This window comes from Empidonax traillii, unplaced genomic scaffold (genome assembly GCF_003031625.1).
Source record: "Empidonax traillii isolate 1590-97213 ecotype Southwest subspecies unplaced genomic scaffold, ASM303162v1 scaffold127:size982661, whole genome shotgun sequence".
NCBI classification, from domain to species: Eukaryota; Metazoa; Chordata; class Aves; order Passeriformes; family Tyrannidae; genus Empidonax; species Empidonax traillii.
In genome coordinates, this window is record NW_020955320.1 from 909,959 (window position 1) to 931,979 (window position 22,021).

At 41.6% G+C, this 22,021-nt stretch overlaps 1 protein-coding gene and 1 pseudogene across 1 annotated transcript; both read left to right on the plus strand.

Annotated features, from left to right (window-relative positions):
* The first annotated feature begins 272 nt into the window (after positions 1 to 272).
* LOC114057346 lies at positions 273 to 3,616 on the plus strand (annotated as a pseudogene).
* A 9,902-nt stretch (positions 3,617 to 13,518) lies between these two features.
* On the plus strand, positions 13,519 to 21,769 carry CDC37L1 (cell division cycle 37 like 1). The gene is made up of 7 exons (XM_027883512.1): positions 13,519 to 13,656; positions 14,915 to 15,196; positions 16,418 to 16,508; positions 18,519 to 18,634; positions 18,931 to 19,053; positions 19,939 to 20,094; positions 21,032 to 21,769. Exons 1-7 carry the CDS (start codon positions 13,552 to 13,554, stop codon positions 21,131 to 21,133), a joined length of 975 nt encoding a protein of 324 aa, XP_027739313.1. The 5' UTR covers positions 13,519 to 13,551; the 3' UTR covers positions 21,134 to 21,769.
* Positions 21,770 to 22,021: the final 252 nt, after the last annotated feature.

Consider the following 22,021-nt stretch of genomic DNA (forward strand, 5'->3'; position numbering starts at 1 on the left):
TCCTCCTCATCTAATTACCCACCTGTGGCCCCGCTGATCCAGCCCCTGACATGCTTCAGCCTTACCCTGAAAAACCTTATTTAAAGGCTGTATTAAATTATTTTTTATTAATTTCTGCATGCTTTCACAGATGTTTTACACAACCATCAAACCCATAGGTCTTTCTACTCCTCCAGGCACCTACTCCAGATGTGCCATCTCTTCCTGGCTGGAGGACACCAATTCCCTCACTGCCTTTCATTTACAAGGGAAGGCTATAGAATATATACATATATATTAAAAAGGGGAAAAAGCAGATAAAAGCCCTGGTCAATACCATTTCCTGGAGGCGGATGCAGGCATGAGTACATAGGTCACAAGGCAAAAGGTTGTCCAAGGACAGTGTCACTTTTCAACTGCTCCTGTAGCTTTCTGAGTGACCATGGCTGGGGAAATTGTTTATGCTGATTTAAGGCATCTTTGAGGTGGTTCTTCTCCTGCTGAGAAACATCATGGTAAGTCCTGTTTTGGGGGAAAATTGTTATTTCAAGCTTTGGGGAGACTTTTGGGTTTGTTTACTTTTGGGTTTTCTTGCTTCTCTGTCCCCATGCTGAGATTTTCAAGATTGTGGAGTATACTGGATGTGCTAAATGTCTTCTAAGGTGAGATTCTGGCTTGAAAAGAGGAGGAAAAAGAGCAAGAAGGGGATGGGGGAGGCTGACAAACAAATGGAAGTAGAACACTTTTGCTTCTGAGACTCTTTATAGGCAAAATGAGTCCAAGAAGCCCAACATGAGTCAACACATCTGAATGGGAAGGAAAGCTGCTGAGATCCTGTATGGAATCCTGGTGGAGATGAGGTCTGAGGAGACCTGTGTCTCACTGACTCCCCCCTCTACTGGGAGCTCTAAAATTAAGCCAATTTCAGAAGGTTTCAGGTCTCTCGAGCTCTGTCACTGGGTGCCCAAATCTGGTCCTGAGGCTCCTGCAGCCCCTCCACCACCTGAGAAACCACCCGTGGGTGATACCCTCACTCTAGACCTCATCCATGGTGATTTACTTTTTTAGAGGAAGCAAAGAAGTTGTAAACTTCTGCTCCAACTCACCAGCTTGACAAAGGGGCTTTTTCTTTTTCCTCTAAAACCCCAGGTTTTTCATGTGTCATTTTTTAAAGCAAATGCGGCCTCTTTCAGCTCCTGTCTCCCGTCCATGGTGGCATGGGCTCCTCCTCAAAGCTGGGGGTCTGGGGCAATTCATCCTGCTGGTCCTGGTGGTGGTGCTGAGTGTGCAGGGTGAGTAATCACCTCTTACCTACATCTCACACCCCAGAAGGCATCCTGAGAGGGGAATCAGGGTTTATTTCAAGCATTTCAGCCTTTGGAGGGGACAAGGTTGTCCCATAGAGATGGAACATCACCCACCAATAATAAGCTCTCTCTAAGTTAAAAACATTATTGTTAAAGAAAGGTGGAGGATACAAGCCATGTTTTTCAGGCTGGCTTAATTAACTGTGCGAGAAAATGGAACCTGGTTTTGTGGGGTTTGTGGCTTTTATCCCCAAATGTCTGCAGCTTCTCACCCCCGATCACTGCTCCAAGTTTTTCAGGGCTCTCCACAGACAGCGGTGTTCCCCAGCTAGGTGGTGAGATCCAGGGAAGGAACCAGAAGGAGCAATGCATGTTTTCATCCCTGGTGTGGTATTTCTGCAAGCCCTAAGTGGAGAGCCTCACAAGTAATCCTCCGTTCCTCCTGCCTCAGATGGGAATGCTCAGATGAGACCTTTGTGGAAGGATTCTCCTGCAAGGATGCCCTTGAGGCTGCAAGGCTACCAAGGGTTATTTGGAAAAGGAGAGTGTTGCAAGGAAGAATTATCTTTTCCATGCAATTTTTCCTGATCCCTCCTCTGCAGGGAAGCTGGATCAGCCCAAGGGAAGAGATTCCTCACCATGCTTCCTCCCCCCCACCAGGCACTTTTGTCCTTGTGGTCACCCAGCTGCAGTCATCATCCTTCTCTTTGGTGGCTGAGCAGGAAAATCCACAATGATGAGAAAAAACTCAAGGATGGGAAAAGAGCCGGGATGCCTTCAGCTGATGGCTGGGGAAGACCTTGATCACCCTTTGGGGTGTCTCATGGCTTTTTCTTTTCTTGCAGCCTATGCTGACTGCAAGCTGTATCCCCAGGACTGGCAGCTCCATGGGGAAAGATGCTACTGGCTTTCTGAGGAATTGGGAAACTGGACTCAAGGCACAAAAAGCTGCAAAAATCAAGACTCTCAACTGGTGGTGCTCCAGAAGAAGAAAGAAAGGGTAAATAGGGAGAAGGCTTGAAAAGGACCCTAAAGTCCTGTTTTTTAGGTCAGCAGGGAAGCAAAAAGTGCCTAGCAGCAGGAGGATTTGGGAAAGCATTCAAATCATGGGGGACATTCATGTCTCATCAGTTTGGAAATCAGATTTACTACATGGCTTTGCACACTACAAAGCCATCCGCAGAGAGATTTTGGGAGCAACTGGTCACCTCTATTTTCCAGGAGTACATCAAGGTTATTACAGGCAAAAGCCCAACACAGGTGTGGATTGGATTAAGGTCACATCAGAAGGAGTGGAGATGGGTGGATGACACACCCTTCAACCCCAAAATGTGAGTGTATCCTCAGCCTGTTGGTGTAAAAAGCAGCTTTGCTTCATTTCAGACCCTGTTCATGCCCTGATCTATCTCTCCAACATGTTGGAGTCTATGCAATGGTCTCATATTCCCCCTGCCAAAGCTCTGCAGACCAAAAGCTGGGGTACCACGGCAGAGCACAGTAACCCTACAGCTCCCATCAGACCCATGCAGCAACACGGCTTTTCATGCTCCACAAGCACTCCTCACAGATCTTACTCTGCACACACCAATTCCTCTCAAATCTGGGCAAAAACCTCTCCCCGACCCGCCCCCCCCGCCTTCTTTTCTGCAAGTCTAGGAAAATTTCCTCCTCTTGAGCAATGTAATTTTTGTTCTGCAGGTTTGGCACCTCCCTGAAGGAGATGGGTGAAGGGTGCAGGACACTGAAAGCCAAGGGCTTTGAGATTCATTGATGTGATGCCAAACACAAATGGGTTTGCAAAAAAACCCCTTTCCAGCTCTACCCAATGACAGCACAAGGTGAGGAGAAACACAATGCCTCCATCTGACACATGCCCACCCCAAAACACCCATCCCATGAGATGCTGGGTGGAATCAGCCCCATCCTCCTCATCCTGTCTTTGCAGGGGATATCAGGGTTTGCAAATCCACTTCCCACAAGGATCAAGACCAGCTTGGGAGGCACAGATGAGCCCCTGAATGGGAAATCAGAAAAACCTGTGCCTCATGCATATTGTTGATAGAGGATAGAGGTACAACATCAATAAGAGCTTGTCAAAGTGGTTTGCCGTGATTTAGTGAAATAACTCAAGTGAGAGCACAGGTGGTACAGCATGGTTCATATATAAATATGGCAAATTTCAACTCATAAAAGCTTTCCTGAGTGGCAGAAGTTACCTGTGTGCATCTCTCCAGGCACTGCTGAGAGTGTCAGCACAGAGACTGATGCAGACAGACAAGTTTTGCTTGGGTTTTGGGAATTTTTGAAGGTTTTTGTTTGTCTTTTGTGCTTTTTTTTCTGTTTGTTTTGTTGTTGTTGTTGGGGGGGGTGGGGGGGTTATTAGTTGCTACTGTTTTGGAGTGGTTTTTTTGGTTTGGCTTTTGTCTGTGTGCTTGCTCTTTTAGGTTTTTTTGGAGGTAGGTTGGGTTTTTATTTGGTTGGTTGGTTTTGTTGTTTTTACTAAATTTCCCTCCCCACTATTTTTTTATTCTCTTGTCAAGCAGAGAAACCTATTCATTGAAATTAATTCAACCCAAATGCATAGCTTATGCATTGGAGTGACTTTTAGATAAAGTCTGCTTTCAAAATAGCATAGAAATTATCAATAGAATTTGCTGCTGCAGTGCTCCAGCAGCAATGGCCATCCAGCTTGTCTGGGCAGAAAGTCTCATGAAAATAGAAATTCTTATGTGTTAGTGATAGATTCCCATGCAGGGATTTATCAAAGGAAGCTGTGCTCAGTTCTCCCCCATCTCCTGATCAGTCCTGTTTACAGGGTCTCCTGACAACAGGACATAGTTGTCAGGTCTGCTGCAGACCCAGTTGTTATTGTCAAGGATGAGCTGATACTCCCTTAGTTCAATTATGTACATGGCCCACTACCCTGCATCTGAAACCTGTAATGCCAACATGCTCAGGAGAGTGAGAAGAAAAGAAGGAAATTATCTGCAAAACATTGAGAAAAGCTGCGATTTCCTCCCTAGGAGAGAAGGGGTAGTGTTTTGCTGAGGGTATCTAATAGGGGATTGCTGTGCAGTCCTTGGTCCATCCCAAACCTCCTATCAAAAGCCAGGAGCAGTCTAGACATGGTGTCAGGAGAAGGTCCCCATCCCAGGATGGGTCATTCCCAGATCCACTAAGAAATTCCTTCAAGATGAGAGCAGCAATGCAACAGCCCCGCCGGGACCTTTCCAACCATACTAAGAGAGAGACCTGCCCCAGGTGCTGACCCCAAGTTCCCAACATGGACACAGGGACCAACCTGCTGTTGAAGGCTGTGCTATCTGTCCACCGCTACGTGCCATTCGTCTTTTGCAAGCCAGTAGATTGCTTCCACTTTATAGCATATAATGAAAATCTGCAAAGCAAAGAAACATCGTAGTTTAGCCAGTCTTGTCTTCCCCACCTCTTCTTTTCCATCTCTATCCATTACTCCACACAGAGATGGTGCTTTTCCCTAAGTATCTGCTCCTGGCCACATCACTGGGTGCAGTTTGGGGCTGGAATCTTATTGTTTTTGCTTTCATGTTTCCTGTCCTGATGCTGGCATAGAGACTCAAGCACAGATCTTATCACTTCTTCCATGGTGGTGCTTACAATGGCCAGTGAAGCTCTCAGGGCCTTGCAGGTTTCCGAACTGATGGTCCAATTGCTCTCAGCCTCAGAAAAATAATAGCATTTTCTTTGGAAACCAAGACAGGTGTCTGGGCACACATGGAAGAAATCTAGGTGAGGGGAATTCCAGAAGATAACTAAAAAAGAGAAAGCCAAGTGAGATATGTGGGCACTCCTAAAAAGCAGAAGAATGGGATTTATTATTTTTATTCCTAGAAGCTGGGAGAATTGGGGATGATGGTCTTGGGAACGGTGTAATCAAGGGAGGAGCCAGGTGCCTGGATCACAGCTTAGAGACAAAAAGAGAGAATCCTGAAGCAAGCTTTACTTGGTAAACATCTCCTGATGCTGGGAAAATTTTTGGAGATGGAGAATACTGCAGAGCTTGACGACAGACTACATGGTTATGTTGTAGACAATGTTCGAAGCTGTGACAGAGGCTGTCATGCAAGTATAATGCATATTTAACAAAATATGTATAATGTATGTGTTTGTATACAGCATGCTAAATCTTGGTTGAGCTGATTTTTTCCTATTTTCAGTATGACAAGGAGTCACCTCACTGGGAAAAGAACTAAATATTCTAATCATCCTCCTGCAGAAATAAAAAATATTGATATAAAATTTCAACATTCCAAGGTTTGTTCAGCAAATGCGTCATCACTCAATAGTGTTGAAAGACAGTCACTATACCTTTTGAAATGTATTTGTTCCATGGGAGCCCCCGGTGGTCCAGGGGAAAATTCACTGCACTGTCACTGCAGAGACCCGGGTTCGATTCCCGGTCGGGGCCCCTCCCCGGGCAGATGGAGCTCGTTAGCCCGTAAGGCAATCCATCTACGTCCTGAGGACCTCGCTGCCACCGTCCAAGCGGGCTTGGCCCCGGCAGATGAACCTCAGGATTAAAGGGTGGGCTCAGTTCCGCGCACACTGTGTCTCACCTAAAAAATCCAATGCGCAGGCTGGAAGGTGGAAAGACCTTCCCCGGTTCTTCGTTCGCGAAGAGACTGGCCATTCATCATTTGTTCCATAGAGCCAGCATGTAGTAAACAAACATTGTGTAATTTGGCCAACCAACCATGAGAGCAGTGCCCTACTAACTGAGAGTGTAATTATCTGTGTATTACAAGCAAAAAGGAGATGCCAGACCCTCAGGAACAAGGTGCAGCACTCAGCAAGTGAAAGCTTTGGCTTTAGTGAAAGCACGGCATTGCCATGATGGGAGCCCCAGGACACCAACACTAATTAAATGGGGGGACCTGACAGAGTGGAACCCTGCTTGGAAGTATAGCTCAAAGGACAGAATTGTGGATAATAAAACTTGCATTGATCAACTGATTTGCCTTACATATCTACGCAAAGTCCTGTTTTTGTCACTAGTTAACTCTGAAGTAATGCGGGTACTGTGGTCTGAATTCTGAGTTCTGCAGCTGTTCATTACATTGGTGCCTGTGCAAAGGTGGGTGCTATCCAGGGCTACCCTCATGAGATAAAATGTGCTTGGGACTCTGCATATGTGGATGGGAAGAATTTAAGTACCCCAGATTACCATGACAACAAGATACATACTTGGATGAGGGAGATGAACTATCGTGGGTTACCATAGCAAAGACTTCTCGAGCCCTACACCACACTTGTCTCTAGTTCTTCTCTCTCTTCAGAAGCCCATTAACTGTGTTCTGACTGAAAGAGGTCAGCACTGCTCTGTATAGGTGACACAGCCAGAGATAGAAAATACTTTCATAAGCTCCCAGCACAGGAGGCAAGCTATACTGTCAAATATCTGGCTTAGAAACTACAGCTAGGGTTTTGCCTTCCTGAAATGAGACACTAAGCTTATCATAATGGATATTCTGCTATAATAGTTGCTACTGCCTTCACTTGGATGAGTTCTGTATCTTTATAGAGGTGAGGACATGTTCACTTCTAATTAGACTGAAAACAAAACCCGCAGTTTGCCCATTTCCAAACAAAACTATGGTACAAGGTTGACAATTTTCAGAGAAAGCTAATAATGAGACTAACATGTTTAATCCTGTTTCAGGTTTCATTTCCTCTAGTCTCATTTCTTGTCTGCCTTTCTAATGGATCCCAGCTTTACAGTAACCAGTAACTCTTCTGTGAACTTCTGGCTTGTGGAAAGAAGCCAAGTCAGTTTTATCATATGAGATCTGGCTTCTGATGTAGCAAGGACATAGGCAGGCACTGGTTCGTCTCCTGAGGAATACATCTTGTTTTTCTGAATATTTTTTTAATTTAGAGAGTTGAAAGAAGACAACATACCCTACTGTACAAAAAGCAAGCAAAATCTCTAAGCCAGATATTTTCGCAGACAACATCAACAACAAAGCAAGTCCCTGTACTTTGAGTCATGAAAGATATGTAGGTACTATACAGAATAAAGAGGTTCTATAGGGTGTTCTCTATAGGGCCAGAATATCCTGATGAGACTATTATATTCTTTGGCACTATTTAAAATAGTCTCATGTCTTTTAGAGTTATCACTGAACAGTCTTCTCTGACCTGACACATGCAGAAAAAATCTGCTACACGCAGGTGACAACAAGCATTACACACTGCACCTAGATACCTGACAGTGTGATAGCCACAAAGCTTGCATGAAAGCAATCATATGAGAAGATGAGCATTCTCTGTACTAACTCAGATACCTCCCCCCCTTTTTTTTTTTGCCTTGGCTTTTATGTAGAGATAATAATAGATTCTATCAATTTAGTCTTTGCACCTCCTTTTCCAGTGTCACTGATGTTTTTGAACCAGGAATGACATCACAAATTACCCTTTATTATAACAGTAACCCTTAAAAGCAAAGAAGAAAGGGGAAGAATGGGTTCCGAATGAAAGGATTTTGAAAAACAAATACAAAATGTACAAGCAATATTTATTACACAGGGAACATAAAGTACATTTTTAATTTGCCATAAGAGAACAATAACCAATTTTAACAAATTGCCTGCATTTTTGGCATATATACAAATGCTCTGTAATCAGTGACCTCAACAACTGCGCTCATCTGCCACCCAGTGTCTATTTGCTTTTTTCCATCTTACAAAAACACACAACCTGAAGACTATCTGCCAAGTTGAATGAAGGAGAGTAAGGGACCTTTTGGGTTAAGGCAGGAGTGGACCGGCTGATGGGAATTTGAGGAGTTTCAAGGACTAAGTGTTTTTGATAACATGACAAGGACTGGACATCTGCAGGAAGGAGAAAAACAACACCTGCAGACGGGAGGCTGAGCTGGACCTGTCAGGAGGCATATAATTAGAGCATTGTGGTTAGATGTAGAAGAAGAATAATTTAGAAAAATAAGATATGTTGACTAGCCAATAATAATGTAGTTTAATCATGTGAACAGCATGTGTTTCATGTGTGTGACCAATGACAAGTGGTCAAATATGTGGTAGTTGTTGAACTGTAAAAAAGTAAGTATAATTTCCAATAAAGATGAAGCTTCCAAAATATCATATTGGGGTGTATGAAGTTTCCATTGAGGCTTGCATGAGGCAACAGTTGAACTTTACATTATTATGTGTGTTCTAGTTAAATGTTACCAGAAAACTAGACTGCTATCAGAAAATATGAAAATTGGGGCGAAGAAACTAAAGAAACATGACTGATCATAACAAATTATTCAATAAGTCTAATCAGAAAAGTGATTTTTTTTTCACCAAATGTGTACCTAACAAAATGATGGAGTATAAGGAAATACCATTGAGGAGATGCTCAAATTTGTGAGGGAGAGAAAGCTGGGGGGCATGGCATAAAACAAATGCCTACTAATATCCTTTACAGTCTCATATTAATTAGTATGTGGAAAAATATTTACTTGCCTAATCCCTGAAGGCACAAGCTGAGTTAATTCAAACTTTATTACCTGGGACATGAAAACTAAATTATAGCAGTGTGGCTGAATAACTGGAATAGACTGACTGTTTATGCCTGGGACAGTAATCAAAAACTAACCTTACAGAAAGAGATGGAGAATGGAGAGCAAAGGAATCAGAAGAGCAGACAACTGATAAAAGAGAGGGAAGATACTTTCTACTTGGCATCCTCGAGTATTTATTCTAATATTTTTAATATTAGAATAGATACATACATGAAAGAAATATCAGCTACCCTCTGTGGTTGACAACTAATGGTTTTACAGGACAAGGGGACAGTCAGCAGCTTCTGCTTGATCTTCTCTTGATTTTTCAGGAATGGCTTTCTCCAGGACAAAAACCTGTAACACAGCAAGGACAAAGGAATTCCAGCTGAGTTAAAGCTAAGTGATGAAAATACTTTAAATTAACAAAACATCTGCCTTGTAGCCTGGCCAAAGGTTATTAGCAATAACAAAACAGAATGTAGACAGGCCATTGCTAGAAATAATTTTTTTTCTCTCCCCCCCCATCCCCCTACAAAAAATAGATAAGATTTTGGCTTTTAAAAGACTACTTATTCATTAAATAAATGACTTGTCACAGACTTCAAAAGTAATGATAGAAAAATAAAAAGCAGACTGTCAAGTTAGCCTAGTGCTACACTAGGTGCCAGAACACAGACTGTCCAAAGAATGGAAAAATTACGTAATTGACTTGACGGGAGCTAGTAGAGCCTGACATTCAAAGGACTTAATTTAGAGCAATATATAAGGGGACCAATATGTACCAGGTCATGTACTTTAGAAAGACAAACTCAGACGCAGACACACTATGTAAATACATATTCGTTATAGCACCAAGTAATTAAACAACTCGGCATCCCTAGAAACACTTTTTATCTATCCAAAATAATTTCCCTATTCTCTGTGAAGCTGCCACTAAGCAAAAGCAAACTTAGCTAATATTATATAGATCTATGATTGCATACTTTATGTAATATTTTGAAAAAAAAAAAAGATGAAATTTCATATCAGCCATATCTGCATCAACTTCAGAACAGCCTGTACTTTGAATGAAAAAAATATCATGTTTATAGTACTGTAAGTGAAATTCTATGAACTGTAAACAGCAGAACCACAAGGACAATTATATCTGGAAAATACCTGAAATCCTGGCCAATCCTATAGGACACAACCCAAAAGAAAGAATGAAAAGCCCTAAATGCAAATACCTTAAAGCACAGGTAATTTTCCACAGAGATTATGAATGAATGAGAAAATATGAGGATGTTTTCCTTTATGTAAGACTTGCCTGAAAATATTATAAAAATAAAATTAGTTATGATATCACCTTATTATGATGAGGTTCTTTAAAATTATTAGAGAGATGCCTCTGTCCAAATTAAGCTGCAAACAGGCCATATGCCAAAGATAATAGTACAGATTTTTATTTAACAGTAAATATGAGTTGGGAAGTGATATGTAATGTAATGTAATGTAATGGCCAGTCTTCGCGAACGAAGAACCGGGGAAGGTCTTTACACCTTCCAGCCTGCGCATTGGATTTTTTAGGTGAGACACAGTGTGCGTGGAACTGAGCCCACCCTTTAATCCTGAGGTTCATCTGCCGGGGCCAAGCGAGCTTGGACGGTGGCAGCGAGGTCCTCAGGACGTAGATGGATTGCCTTACAGGGCTAGCGAGCTCCATCTGCCCGGGGAGGGGCCCCGACCGGGAATCGAACCCGGGTCTCTGCAGTGACAGTGCAGCGCCTTTACCCCCTAGACCACCAGGGGCTCCCTGGAAGTGATATAAAGGAATAGGAAAGGGGTGGGGGGAAGAGAGAGAGTGACTGAGAGACAAATTAAGTAGAAAAAATATCACCACTCGGTGGATTCCAATGGTATCCCATTGATCCTCTTCTTGGGGTCTTCCTTACAGTTAGGATCTTGTCAAAGTGATGGTTGCAGTCTGACATTAGTCAAGAGAAGCCCAGGATGGTGAAGGAATGTATCAGTCTCAGTGACGTGTGGTGAAGGAAGAATCCTCTATCAGTGAAGGAAGAAGTCTCTGGTGGTAAGGGAAGAAATCTGTTGGTGAGCAAAGTTCACTGTAGTAAGGGAAGATTGTGTGTGTGAGGGAAAAAGCCTTTGTGTGGTGGGAATGTGTGTGGTCCATGGTATGGAAAGTCCAAGTGGTGAGGGAAGAGCATGTGTCGAGTGAAGGCCTATGGTCTTTTACTGGGCTTAGGCCAGGTGGGAATGTGCCTGGTACCTACCCTCTGACCACGAGTTTTTCAGAGGCTGCTGTAATACTGGATCACTGGACATTTCAGGAGCCTTTTACACCCTTTAAGATGTTACATCTGCTTGTTACTTAGCGCAGGCGAGTCAATTCTGGCCCATCAGCAGAGATGAATATCTTCAGGCTATGTGTGAATTGTCCCATTGTTTCCCTGGAGTGGAGTTATGACAGCTGAGTCATTTGTGTAGGAGACAAAGAAAGCTATCCCCCTCTTCTCATGCCTTTGAGTGAAATTCTGACCCCTTTGAAGTAAATGGGAACTTAACACTGAATTTTATTCGGATATTCATGATGGCCATTTTACCTAATTAAAGAAGCTGCCCTCAGCTGTATTCCACTTATTTTACTAACATTTGCTGCTCTTTTTTTTTTTCTGAATGCATCAACATCCTTCTTTAAATTATAGCAGTGTTTTCAGACAATATTTTAGCAAAAGTCTTTTTTTGAGAGGGCTGTGCAAAGTCATGTTTTCTCTAAGAAAATGTGTTGCTTCATGCAAGTTAACACCTACTAATAAAGCTCACAGGCACAAAAGCACACTACTGTGAGGTAAGACAAAAGATGAACTTATCTAACAGCATCTACTTCACGATAATTACTTTCATGCTCCTCTTATGGCTAGGTAAATATGTAAGAAACTGCTCTTCAACTGGAGTGGTTTGTATTTCCTACTTCCTCAGAATATGGGTAGGGGGTTTCATTGCATAGAGACCTAAGAGTCCTGTCTTCAGAGTTGTGTTCACCTTAAGACAGGATAAGGGCCTTGATGAAAATTATACTTTGTAGCCTCCACATGTAGTTTTTCACTTGTGTCAATAATAACCATAGGGGGGAAAGGGAAAGCAATCATGCCAGTCAAAGAAAGGCCTTTTGTGAGCCAGATGTAAAGAATTTCAGAGAAACACACAGGTAGTGAGAGTGTTTTGAAAAAGAATGGAGAAGACTCAGAAGCAAATAGTTAGGAAATAGACTGAGCCTCTAAACTGCCTGCGTTCCTTTTTTGCAATACTTCAGCATGGGCTTGCTATGTCAGTAGACATAGCCACTCTGTCTTACACCATTTTTTAAAACCCAATCTTCAAACACAAATAACATGCATTAACATACAGTAAAGTGCAGGAAAAACACTGAAGACTCCTGTTCTCACCAGTTCTAGGTATTAGAGTGACACATAAAACGGCAGCAGAACCACTCGTCTATCATTTATTTGGATCTTCATTTGCTGTAAAGACATATCTGCTGTAAAGACAAAAATCTTTAATAGATGATAGCCATATTAGAATTGAGGTATCATATCCTTCCAGAACAATCATGTGTGAATCAAAATAAACTCAACTACTATCATATAGACTGTTGTCATATGAACTACCTGAGAGATGACCTTTCATCATCACTTCTGTCAAAACTCCAGATCATAAAATCTTAAAGAAATGTAAAGTTCAGTTTCAGGAATGGGCCAAATACTGCATCTTATTAAGATACATGTGAAACAAGAATAACCTATCAGCTGTAAAGAAAAATAAGATTTTGGAATTATAGTTCATACAAGGCTTGAGACATCAGTTTCTAGGACTGATTTCATAGACCCTAGTGTTATACACAGAAAGCATTTGATTCCTACAAAGAAACGATGAATGAAAACCACAATTTTTGTTCTTATATCATAAGGAGACCTGTTACAACCAACATACAAGTATTATACACTTGCACCACAGCAGTAATCCCTTCGTTCAATTAGTCACACAGAAAGAAGCTTCCCCCCTCCCCTCCATTTAACCTAGCCTTTTCCTTGCACACACTTGCTAGTAGACTTCATACCTAGCAAGGTATGTGCTCAGTGCCTCAGTGCCTCCTGTTTGGAGGAAGAGTTAAATAGCCAACTCAAGGGTGAGAAATTAGGGCTACAACAGGGGCACATTTTAATTTCACGGGTGTATTATCACTGCAGAGGTATGGCCTCATTTTCAGATAACTTCCATTCGCAGAAGAGATCCAAGCTACTGCCAACCAGACAGCACCCCAGGAGCTCCTAGGACTGATGGTCCACATATATATCCAAATACACACCCACGCGCATATATGTAGTTTGCCAGGGCCGTGCCTGCAAGGGGGTGACCGGCCCTCCACCGGCACGGAAGAAGCAGGGACAGGGCAGGGGAGGGGCAGCGGCAGGAACAGGGCAGGAATGGGAACAGAGGCGGGGCAGGGGCAGGAGAAGCAGTAGGGGCAGGAATGGGCAGGGGCAAAGAGAAGGAGACGGCCAGAAGCAGAGCCAGAGACAGCGGTGAGGGCAGCGGCCGGGGCGGAGCAGCGGCCGGCCCAGCCCCGCCCGGCCCGCCCGGCGCTCCGGCCCCGCCCGACTCGGCGGAAGTGTCTGTGCCCAGTTCCGGGGAGGCGGTGGCGCCGCCGGGACGGCTCCTGGCATGGCGCTGTGGCTGCAGCGCTCCCGGGACGGCGGCGCCGCGGAGGAGGAGGGCGAGGAGCGGGCTCAGGCTCCCGCCTGCCGCCAGCGCCCGCCAGAGGTGCAGGTACAGCCGTGCCCCCCGCGCGGGGCCGGCGGGGCCGCGGGCTCCTCGGCCCTGGGGGAGCGGCGGGGGACGCGGGCGGGGCAGGAGGGCCCGCCTGGTGCCTGGCTGGGGTCGGGACAGTCTGGCCTCTGCCGCCGGCCCGGGGCAGCCGTCCCGCCCTGGGCAAGCGGTGTGCGAGGAGCTGGGCTGAGTTATCCCAGCATCCCTGTGCCTGCAGGGAAGGTACATAAGGCGCTGTGTTTCTCTGCTGGCCAAGGCAGATCTGCGATTTATAAACACGTTGTCGGGAATTCTGTGTGTTCTCGCAAGAAGCTGTCATTGCGTTACTTTTCCAAGCAGTGAGATTTTCTTCTTGTTATTGCAGAAGTAAAGATGCTGTAATTCCGAAACAAAGCTAGGACAAGAACTTTGATGTACCTGCATTAAAGTTTCCTTCAGATAATCTTTTACAGCTTGTCCTTCGTGTGCCCCTGTCAGAGGTTATCAGCAGCGCAGATTTCATAACACGGCACTGGAACACTGAGGAACTAATATGGATGCTTTTTTCTTCACCCTTGGTGGAAAAGGCATGACATATGCTATAAAGCATAATTTCTTAAATTACTGAGTGTAAATTCCCAGCACACGCCTGGAAGTAATATAAGCAGAGTTGCTTAAGAGGATACTTTTCTCTCCCAGCTGTGAATGATAACATCCTCAACAGATTTGACCAAAAGGAGCCTATGTTTGTGCTGGGCCTCAGCCACTCTGTAACTTAAATTCCTCTTTCAGTGTCGGTTCAAGGGAAGAAGATATTGGCCATCTGTGTAGTACTAATCCATACTGGAATGCAGGCAGCAGCAGTTACTTTACTGTTGTGATCTGACATCACCAGAATGATACTTTCTCGTCAGAAGTGTATGTTCAGAGTATTGTCACACTTGACTGCTGCTAATGGTCAGCCTAAAGACAGCCAGAGGGGTTCAGCTGTGTTAAAAGTATTTTCACAGTCTGGAGACTTTTACTGATAGCAGTATATGTTCCAGGATTATGCAAATACACTTAATAAATTTAAGGTGGCTTGAATTGGAAATATTTTTGTACAAAACACAGCTGTGCAATGCCATGCTTCATCACTCTTGCTGATATAGTGCTGCATATCTAAGATGCCATCCAGGTGCATTATTATTAACTTTGGGATTTAGGCCAGTCTGCTTCTATACAGACTGTAAACTGACAATTTTCCCTCCATAAATAGCATGTCTGATTTTCTTCACAGACATACAGCCAGGGGATTGAATTAGCCTGTCAAAAAGAAAGAGAGTTTGTCAAGCACTCTGTAGAATGCACATGGAACCTAGCAGAAGCCCAGCAAAAATTTGGTAGCTTAGCACTGCATAATTCAGAATCCTGCGATCAAGAGTCTGCTCAAGCAAGGACGGAAGCTGCAGAGTTGAGATGGAGAGAGGAAGAGTGGAGAAGGAAAGAAGAAGCACTAAACCAGAGGGAAAGACAGAATCTATGGAACACAGATCCTGTTAGTAAGGAAGTATTTAATAAGGTATGGCCCATATTGGTGTGCATGGAAAAGAAGTCTTTGGCTCTTTTGTTCATTCTGGTTGCTGCTATTCTGTGTCTAGTACAGCACAAAAATGGAGTGTGCCTGGGAATGTCATAAAACAGATCCTCCTAAAACCTATGCTAATAAACATGGAGGACAGGGAGATGATTGGGGACATGGATTCACAAAGGGCAAGTCCTGCCTTAACCAACCGAGTGGCCTTAAGATAGAGTTACTACAGCAGTGGACAAGGGAAGGGTTACAGATGTAATTTAACTGCCCCTCTGCTCTGCTCTTGTGAGACCCCCCAGAGTGCTACGTCAAGCTCTGGGTTCCCCAGTACAAAAAATACGTGGACCTGTTAAAGAGCAGGTCCAGAGGAGGGCTACAAGGATAATCAGAGGAGCTCTCCTGTGAGGACAGGCTGAGAGAGTTGGGGTTGTTAAGCCTGGAGAAGAGAAGGCTGCTGGAGAGCCCATATTTATCTTACTGTTTTCTTTCAGCACTTAAAGGGACCTTAGATGCAGAGACACTTTCATCACACTCTGTTGTGACAGGACAAGGGGTAATGGTTTTAAACTGAAAGACAGTAGATTTATATTGGTTATAAGGAAGACATTTTTTTATTATTAGTGTGGTGAGACACTGGAAGAGTTTGCCCAGGGAAGTTGTGGATTCCCCATCCCTGGAAGCAACGGAGTTCAGACTGGATGGGTCTTTGAGCAACCTAATCCAGTAGAAGATAGATGTCCCTGTCTATGTCAGGGAGGAGTGAAACTGTGATCTTTAATTGTCCTAGCCAATCCAAAATGTGAAACTTAGTTTGCTTCTAATGCTCAATACTGTAATACAGATTATTTAGCAGAAAATATTTTTATAGTAGAATCTCAGCTTTGATTTCACAATATAATTTCAACGGCTAGCACATCTCTTAATTTCACTGATTTAGCTGCATCCAGGATGCAGTGTATGTGACTCTTATCAGTGACAGGTCAGTAAGTTTCCATCTGAGGACAGAAGTTTCTCGGAGACTATAATGAGACTTTAAAACTCTATTATGAGGTAATGCATTTTCTAAAAGATAACCTTTTCAAATATGATGTGACTCTAAAATTAGAACATAGTCCTTTAAATAGTAGCATAGTAAAATATAATACTCCGTTATATCACTAAACAGTATGTTTGGAGTTTCTGTCATAGTACAATTTTTCTCTTCCTCAGAGTTTTATTAATCAAAAAAGAAGAGAAATAGAAGATGAAGCTGTGTCTGAACCACTTATGCAAAAACATGAACAAAAGATTAGACACTTTGGTGAGTTTGTTTTTGCAACATTTTGCAGTCCCTACAATATTTGTGTTGGTTTACTCCTTCTTGTATAGAATAAATGCTAACAAATGAAAGACCTGGATAAGGGACTGTTCAGCCTTATTTATCGAGACAGATAATAATTTAAAACCACGACATACCCTCACCCTCTTTTTCATTACAGTTATTGTTAATACCAGATGAAACCAGGACAAGCCATGAAAAGGATAATTCTAGCAACTTTCTCTGCTCTTCAGGGGGAAAAGGCAGGGACATTCATGGAAACTTAAGTCGTGTATAAAAGTGCATGGGATTGTCCATAGCTCTCTCCTTTTAATAAATGTTTTCCTGGCATCTGTTAAGCTACAAGGGTAGTGACTGATTAATGGATATGTTTGTAAACACCTACTGTGTGCACAGAATTGTGCATTTAAAACTACACTCAGTTAACCACTAGGTGTCACTTTGGCTCTGTCATAATTGTTGAACGCAATTAAGAACAAAGCTGATCTTTCAGTAATCTGAAATTTCAATGGTTCTCTGAAGTGCTTTCCATTCTTAGTTGCAGACTGGTTTCAGACTATAGTGTAGCCATATTTGGAATTCCAGAACAATCAAGAGCAGGATGGAGATTGCAAAATTCAATTATTTTAACAAACTTGTTCTTATTAAGCTATTTGGCTTCTAAGGCTATTAAAGCTGTTTTTAAGAAAGGCTTCTAGCCCTGTTAGCCTTAGCAAGGCTTGCAAGTACCAAGTTGAGGCACAATGCTGTCAGAGTATGCAAATAGCAGTAATAGGTGCAGATTCTCTCAATTAGCTTAACTGCTCGGTGTAATGATAGTGGAATCAGGAGACATCTGCCCTGCCATGCACTTCAACAAGAAAAAAAAAAGATGCTTCCTTGCAGGTTTCCTAGCTGAGAGTTGGGTAAAATTACTCATTATCTATCAGATAAACTGTTATAGAAGCAACCTTGTTAAAGAAGATGGTAAATTTTTTTCATATCTCCTAAATTCAAAGCCGTGTTGTTATTTTAATTTGAAATACGTAAGTCCATGGTAAAAGCAACACTACGTTAACATTTTCTGAAGTCTCTTGTTCCATGCTAAGTGCTGCCGAGGTGCAGTCTGGACTTCACTAGCCATATTGCATGAGTCCTGTTTCTGATTCCTGCTCTGGCTTCCAAGCAATAAAGAACTTACACAGAATGGCATGAAAACAGTCAAAAGAAATATAAGCTATTGCTTTCTATTTAGGCATTTGTTTGCTAGAATTAAGATGAGCTTACGTCATTTACCACTGAATGATCTTTAGCGCAGTTATAAAGATACAATGATAGATGGGTAAAGCTGTACATCTGGTACCTGCTGGCAGTAATGATTGTCAATTTCTGAAAGACAATTTTAAGTGGTCAGAGTATTTAGCTCTGATTTTTAAACTCAGCTTGTTACATGAAAGTAGTACCATGATATCACAATTCCAAGTTCTAATTAACTATCCAATACTGATGTGGCTTTGTTTTTTGAGATCACGCTATTTCTGTAATTAATTTCAATTTTTCTAAAAACCTAGCAAGTCATGTGTTAGAAGCACTTTCATTTTTGATGGATTACAGGTTCTGTTCTTTGCATTCTTATTTGTGAACATTCAAAGAATTTGTGTTTGTCAGAATCAGTGAACGTAAATCTCTATCCATAAACTTTTAAGCTATTTGGAGGTGTAACAGATACCTACACCACTTTGTTAGTGTATATGAGAATTCATCAAAAATAACTTACTCATGATGCTAGAGATGTGTGACTGTTATAATCAACTTTTAGTATTTCAAAATCTAGTTATACCTTCTGGTAATGCTCTTTTCAGCACTTATAAATACCCTGAATTTAGCTGCATGCTGTCATTCTGAGGTTAGTGAATTGCAAAGTTGTTACATCTACTGGGGTATCAATTCAAGTAAGTCCCTTGCTGTATCAAATCTTTTATCCATTTCAAATATCTATGTTTCTCTTAATAGGCATGCTGAGCAGATGGGATGATAGTCAAAGGTTTTTGTCTGATCACCCATACCTTGTATGCGAAGAAACATCTAGATATCTCATGTTGTGGTGTTTTCATCTGGAAGCTGAACAGGTATGAAGATGTTTAAATTCTTTGAAAGCATATGGTTTCCCACTTGCACTGTAAAAAAGGTGACCAACTTGATCAGCTATGTAACTGTTCTTTCCTTTACTACTTTATTGATAGTGCATTGTCACATATAAGTTTAGTTACAGCTAATTATAAGTCCCCTTGCTTCTGTAAGCATCAATTCTCATCTGTTTAGGAACTGGAACAAAAGTAAATTATGCTGAATTTTAGAAATATAGCCACAGGAATCTTCTTTAAATTATAAATTCAACTTCTTTTTCCCTCCCCCCTCCCCTCAGAAAAGAGCTCTGATGGAGCAAGTAGCACACCAAGCAGTCGTAATGCAGTTCATTATAGAAATTGCCAAAAGCTGCAATGTGGATCCAAGAGGATGTTTTCGTCTCTTTTTCCAAAAAGCCAAAGTAAGTCAACTTGGGAAATGATTTGAGAAACTCTTGATGCTTGAAAAGAGACCGGTGTTTTAGAGGTTTCTTCTTAACTATATGAGGATATATAATTTTTTGGCTGTCTGAGGCTTATGGGAAAGTGTTTTGTTAGCAGTTATTTTCTATACAAAATAATTTATTGTAATTCCAATTCTGAAAATGAAAGCTTAGTGGATTTTGCTTGTCCCAGCTGGAAAGCAAGATGCAGCAGGGGGATAACACGGGTATTGTGGACAAGTAATAACTAAGTAACAAGGGCAAACACAGACCAATTTAAGGACTGATTTTTGAGTAATTACACTGTGTTTTCAAAGTGTACTTACATATTGTCACAACTTTCCATTTTATATGCAGTTTACAGTGGGGCCCAAAATAGTATCCCTTTCTCACTGCTGTAATAGAGTGATCCAGAACTATGCAGCAGAAATGTGGGAAAACTGAAACTGTAGTTTGCTGTAGACTGTGTTCAGTTATTCAAGACTCTGATGAATCTAGTATTGCCTAAATGGGTGTAGTTGAAATGTGACTCAGCTTGTGCTTTACTTTTAATCAGAGGGCTTCAGTAAGCACCTGTTATTCCAAGGGTACCTTCTGAGTTGGAATAAATGAAAGGCTAAAATTAGATTTAATTTTACATGCCCTTAGATAAAATCAATTACTTCTACATATAAATGCTACACCTTGACTTGAAAAGAAGTACCTGAAATGTGGTTTTGAATTGACTAATATTATTCTTGAGTTGTTCACAGTTGTTATTCCTGTAAAGGTAGTGTACCTGCATTGTTTTTTTCAGCACTTTGTATGCTTACAACTAAAAAGTAAATCTGACTGAAGTGCAAATTTTTATTATTCTCTTTGCAGACAGGTGAAGGCTATTTTGAGGCCTTTAAAAATGAACTTGAGGCATTCAAGACGAGAGTGAGAATCTGGTCACAGTCACATGGCTTTCAAACTATGTTACTACATGATCTCAATGTCAATCCTGGTTATGTAGGAGAGCGGACATCTTTTTTACAGGTAGGTTTATTATTTCTAGACATTATTTTAACTAAAGATTAGGTCTTGTCTTGAGAAGCTGTACCTTTCTGAGATATAAACAAGGTTATTCCTGGAACTGCTAGTGCTTGGGATATAGCATGCAGTATTATTAATACACAAGGCATATATAGGCTTTCTTTTTACTTGCTGGAATTCAGAAAGCATCAGCATAAGGTCAAAAGCATATGTTTGTTCAGTGCCTTTACATTTTGTATTCACAGTCTTTACCACAAGCAATGTAAAATAACTAGTCCTGTTCAGGGGATCATTCTGGTAAGTCACAGAATCATGGAGTGGCTTGGGTTGGAAGGGACCTGAAAGTTCATCTTGTTCCAACTCTCCTGCCATGGGCAGGGACACCTTCCACTAGGCCACTTTGCTCAAGGTCCCATCTAACCTGGCCTTGAACACTTCCAGGGACCCCACAACTTCTCTGGGCAAGACAAGTCAAGCTTAAGGAAAATCTCCTTTTGTGATTAAAGGAAACTGAGCATACTTAGGTCTTTTTTACAGTTCCAGTTACGGCCACATTCTGGAATGAAGATGCTACTTAAAAGATTGTCCAAAATTAGGTATTAGGGAAGGTGTCACAATTGAAAGTAGTTATTTGAAATAATTTGATTAAATTATCTCTCACATAAGATCAAACAGCTGAATTTTAAGTAACTGTGCAGTTAGGTGCTAGAAATATTAAGATCAAACACAAGCTATTCCCGCAAATTTTAAAGATTCTTGACACAGTGATGGTTGATGTTTATTTCAGAGCCTATTTTCTTACTATTGCAAATTTGTCTCATCATAAGATGGACAACACAAACTGTTTACTTAAACTACAATCTGTTTCTCACTCACTCTCCTTCTCTCTCCATGTGTATAATTGTGGAGAATTAAGCTGTCAGTTTTTCATCTGTTTCAGAACACAGGAGATCTACAAGGTTCCATAAACACAGATGTCTGCAGTCTCAACTCGGTGATACAAAGAGATGAAGAAGAATCTAAAATGATGGACACATTATAGTTCTTTCAAGACTGAGGCCAAGTACTCTTTTGTTTCCCCTTTTTTTTTTTTTTTCCCCAAAGAAACAAACATGGCTATTTTCTTGACACTTATTTTTCTGGGTACTGCACTTTATTTTTGGTGTCAGATTTTTTTGTTGTTTTTTGTTTGGTTTTAGGGGGAAAGGGATTCTGAAGGGTGGGTAATTCAGAAAAACTTGTAATATTGTTTGAAAATGTGCTGCTAGGTTTTTGGTTGTCCTTGAAGAGCAGGGTTCTTAAATTGCTGAATGTGAAACTGGATGTGTTTTCTGCTACTAACCTTGCCTTTCATGACTTTAGAAATTAAAGTTAAAAACAAATCTGCACAAACACAATGTTTACAAGAAGCATCAGATTCTTGGTAGAATCTGTTATTGTCTTACTACAGATGTGGACATGATTTACTCTGAACATTGGAGATTGCAACTGTATTCATGCTACCTTGCTGACAGTATAAGCTCTCAAATTTGGTTATCACTAATAGCAATAAATCAGTATCTGGTATGAGTATTTCTGATCTGAATGGATTAGATTAAAACACTGGCTTTCTACCTCTACTAAGGGGATATAAATGTAATATTGTACCTTCATTAAACGTAACTTGGTTTTGTCCTAACATTTAAGCAACACTTGTGTACAAATGAGTGCTGACTTGTATGATTTCTGAGAGTCTGACTCTCCTCTTGTTCATAAGGCTAATTTCAGATTCTTTTTTTAAACCAAGTGTCATTATGGGTAGATGTATTGGATGGCGATAACTTGAGGTACAAGTGTTAGGCTAAGACTTCAGCTTAAACAAAATGCTTTGTCACAGGTCATACAGGGTGAGATGTCATGTGGTGTTTGAAAGGTCCTTCATTATGCTACC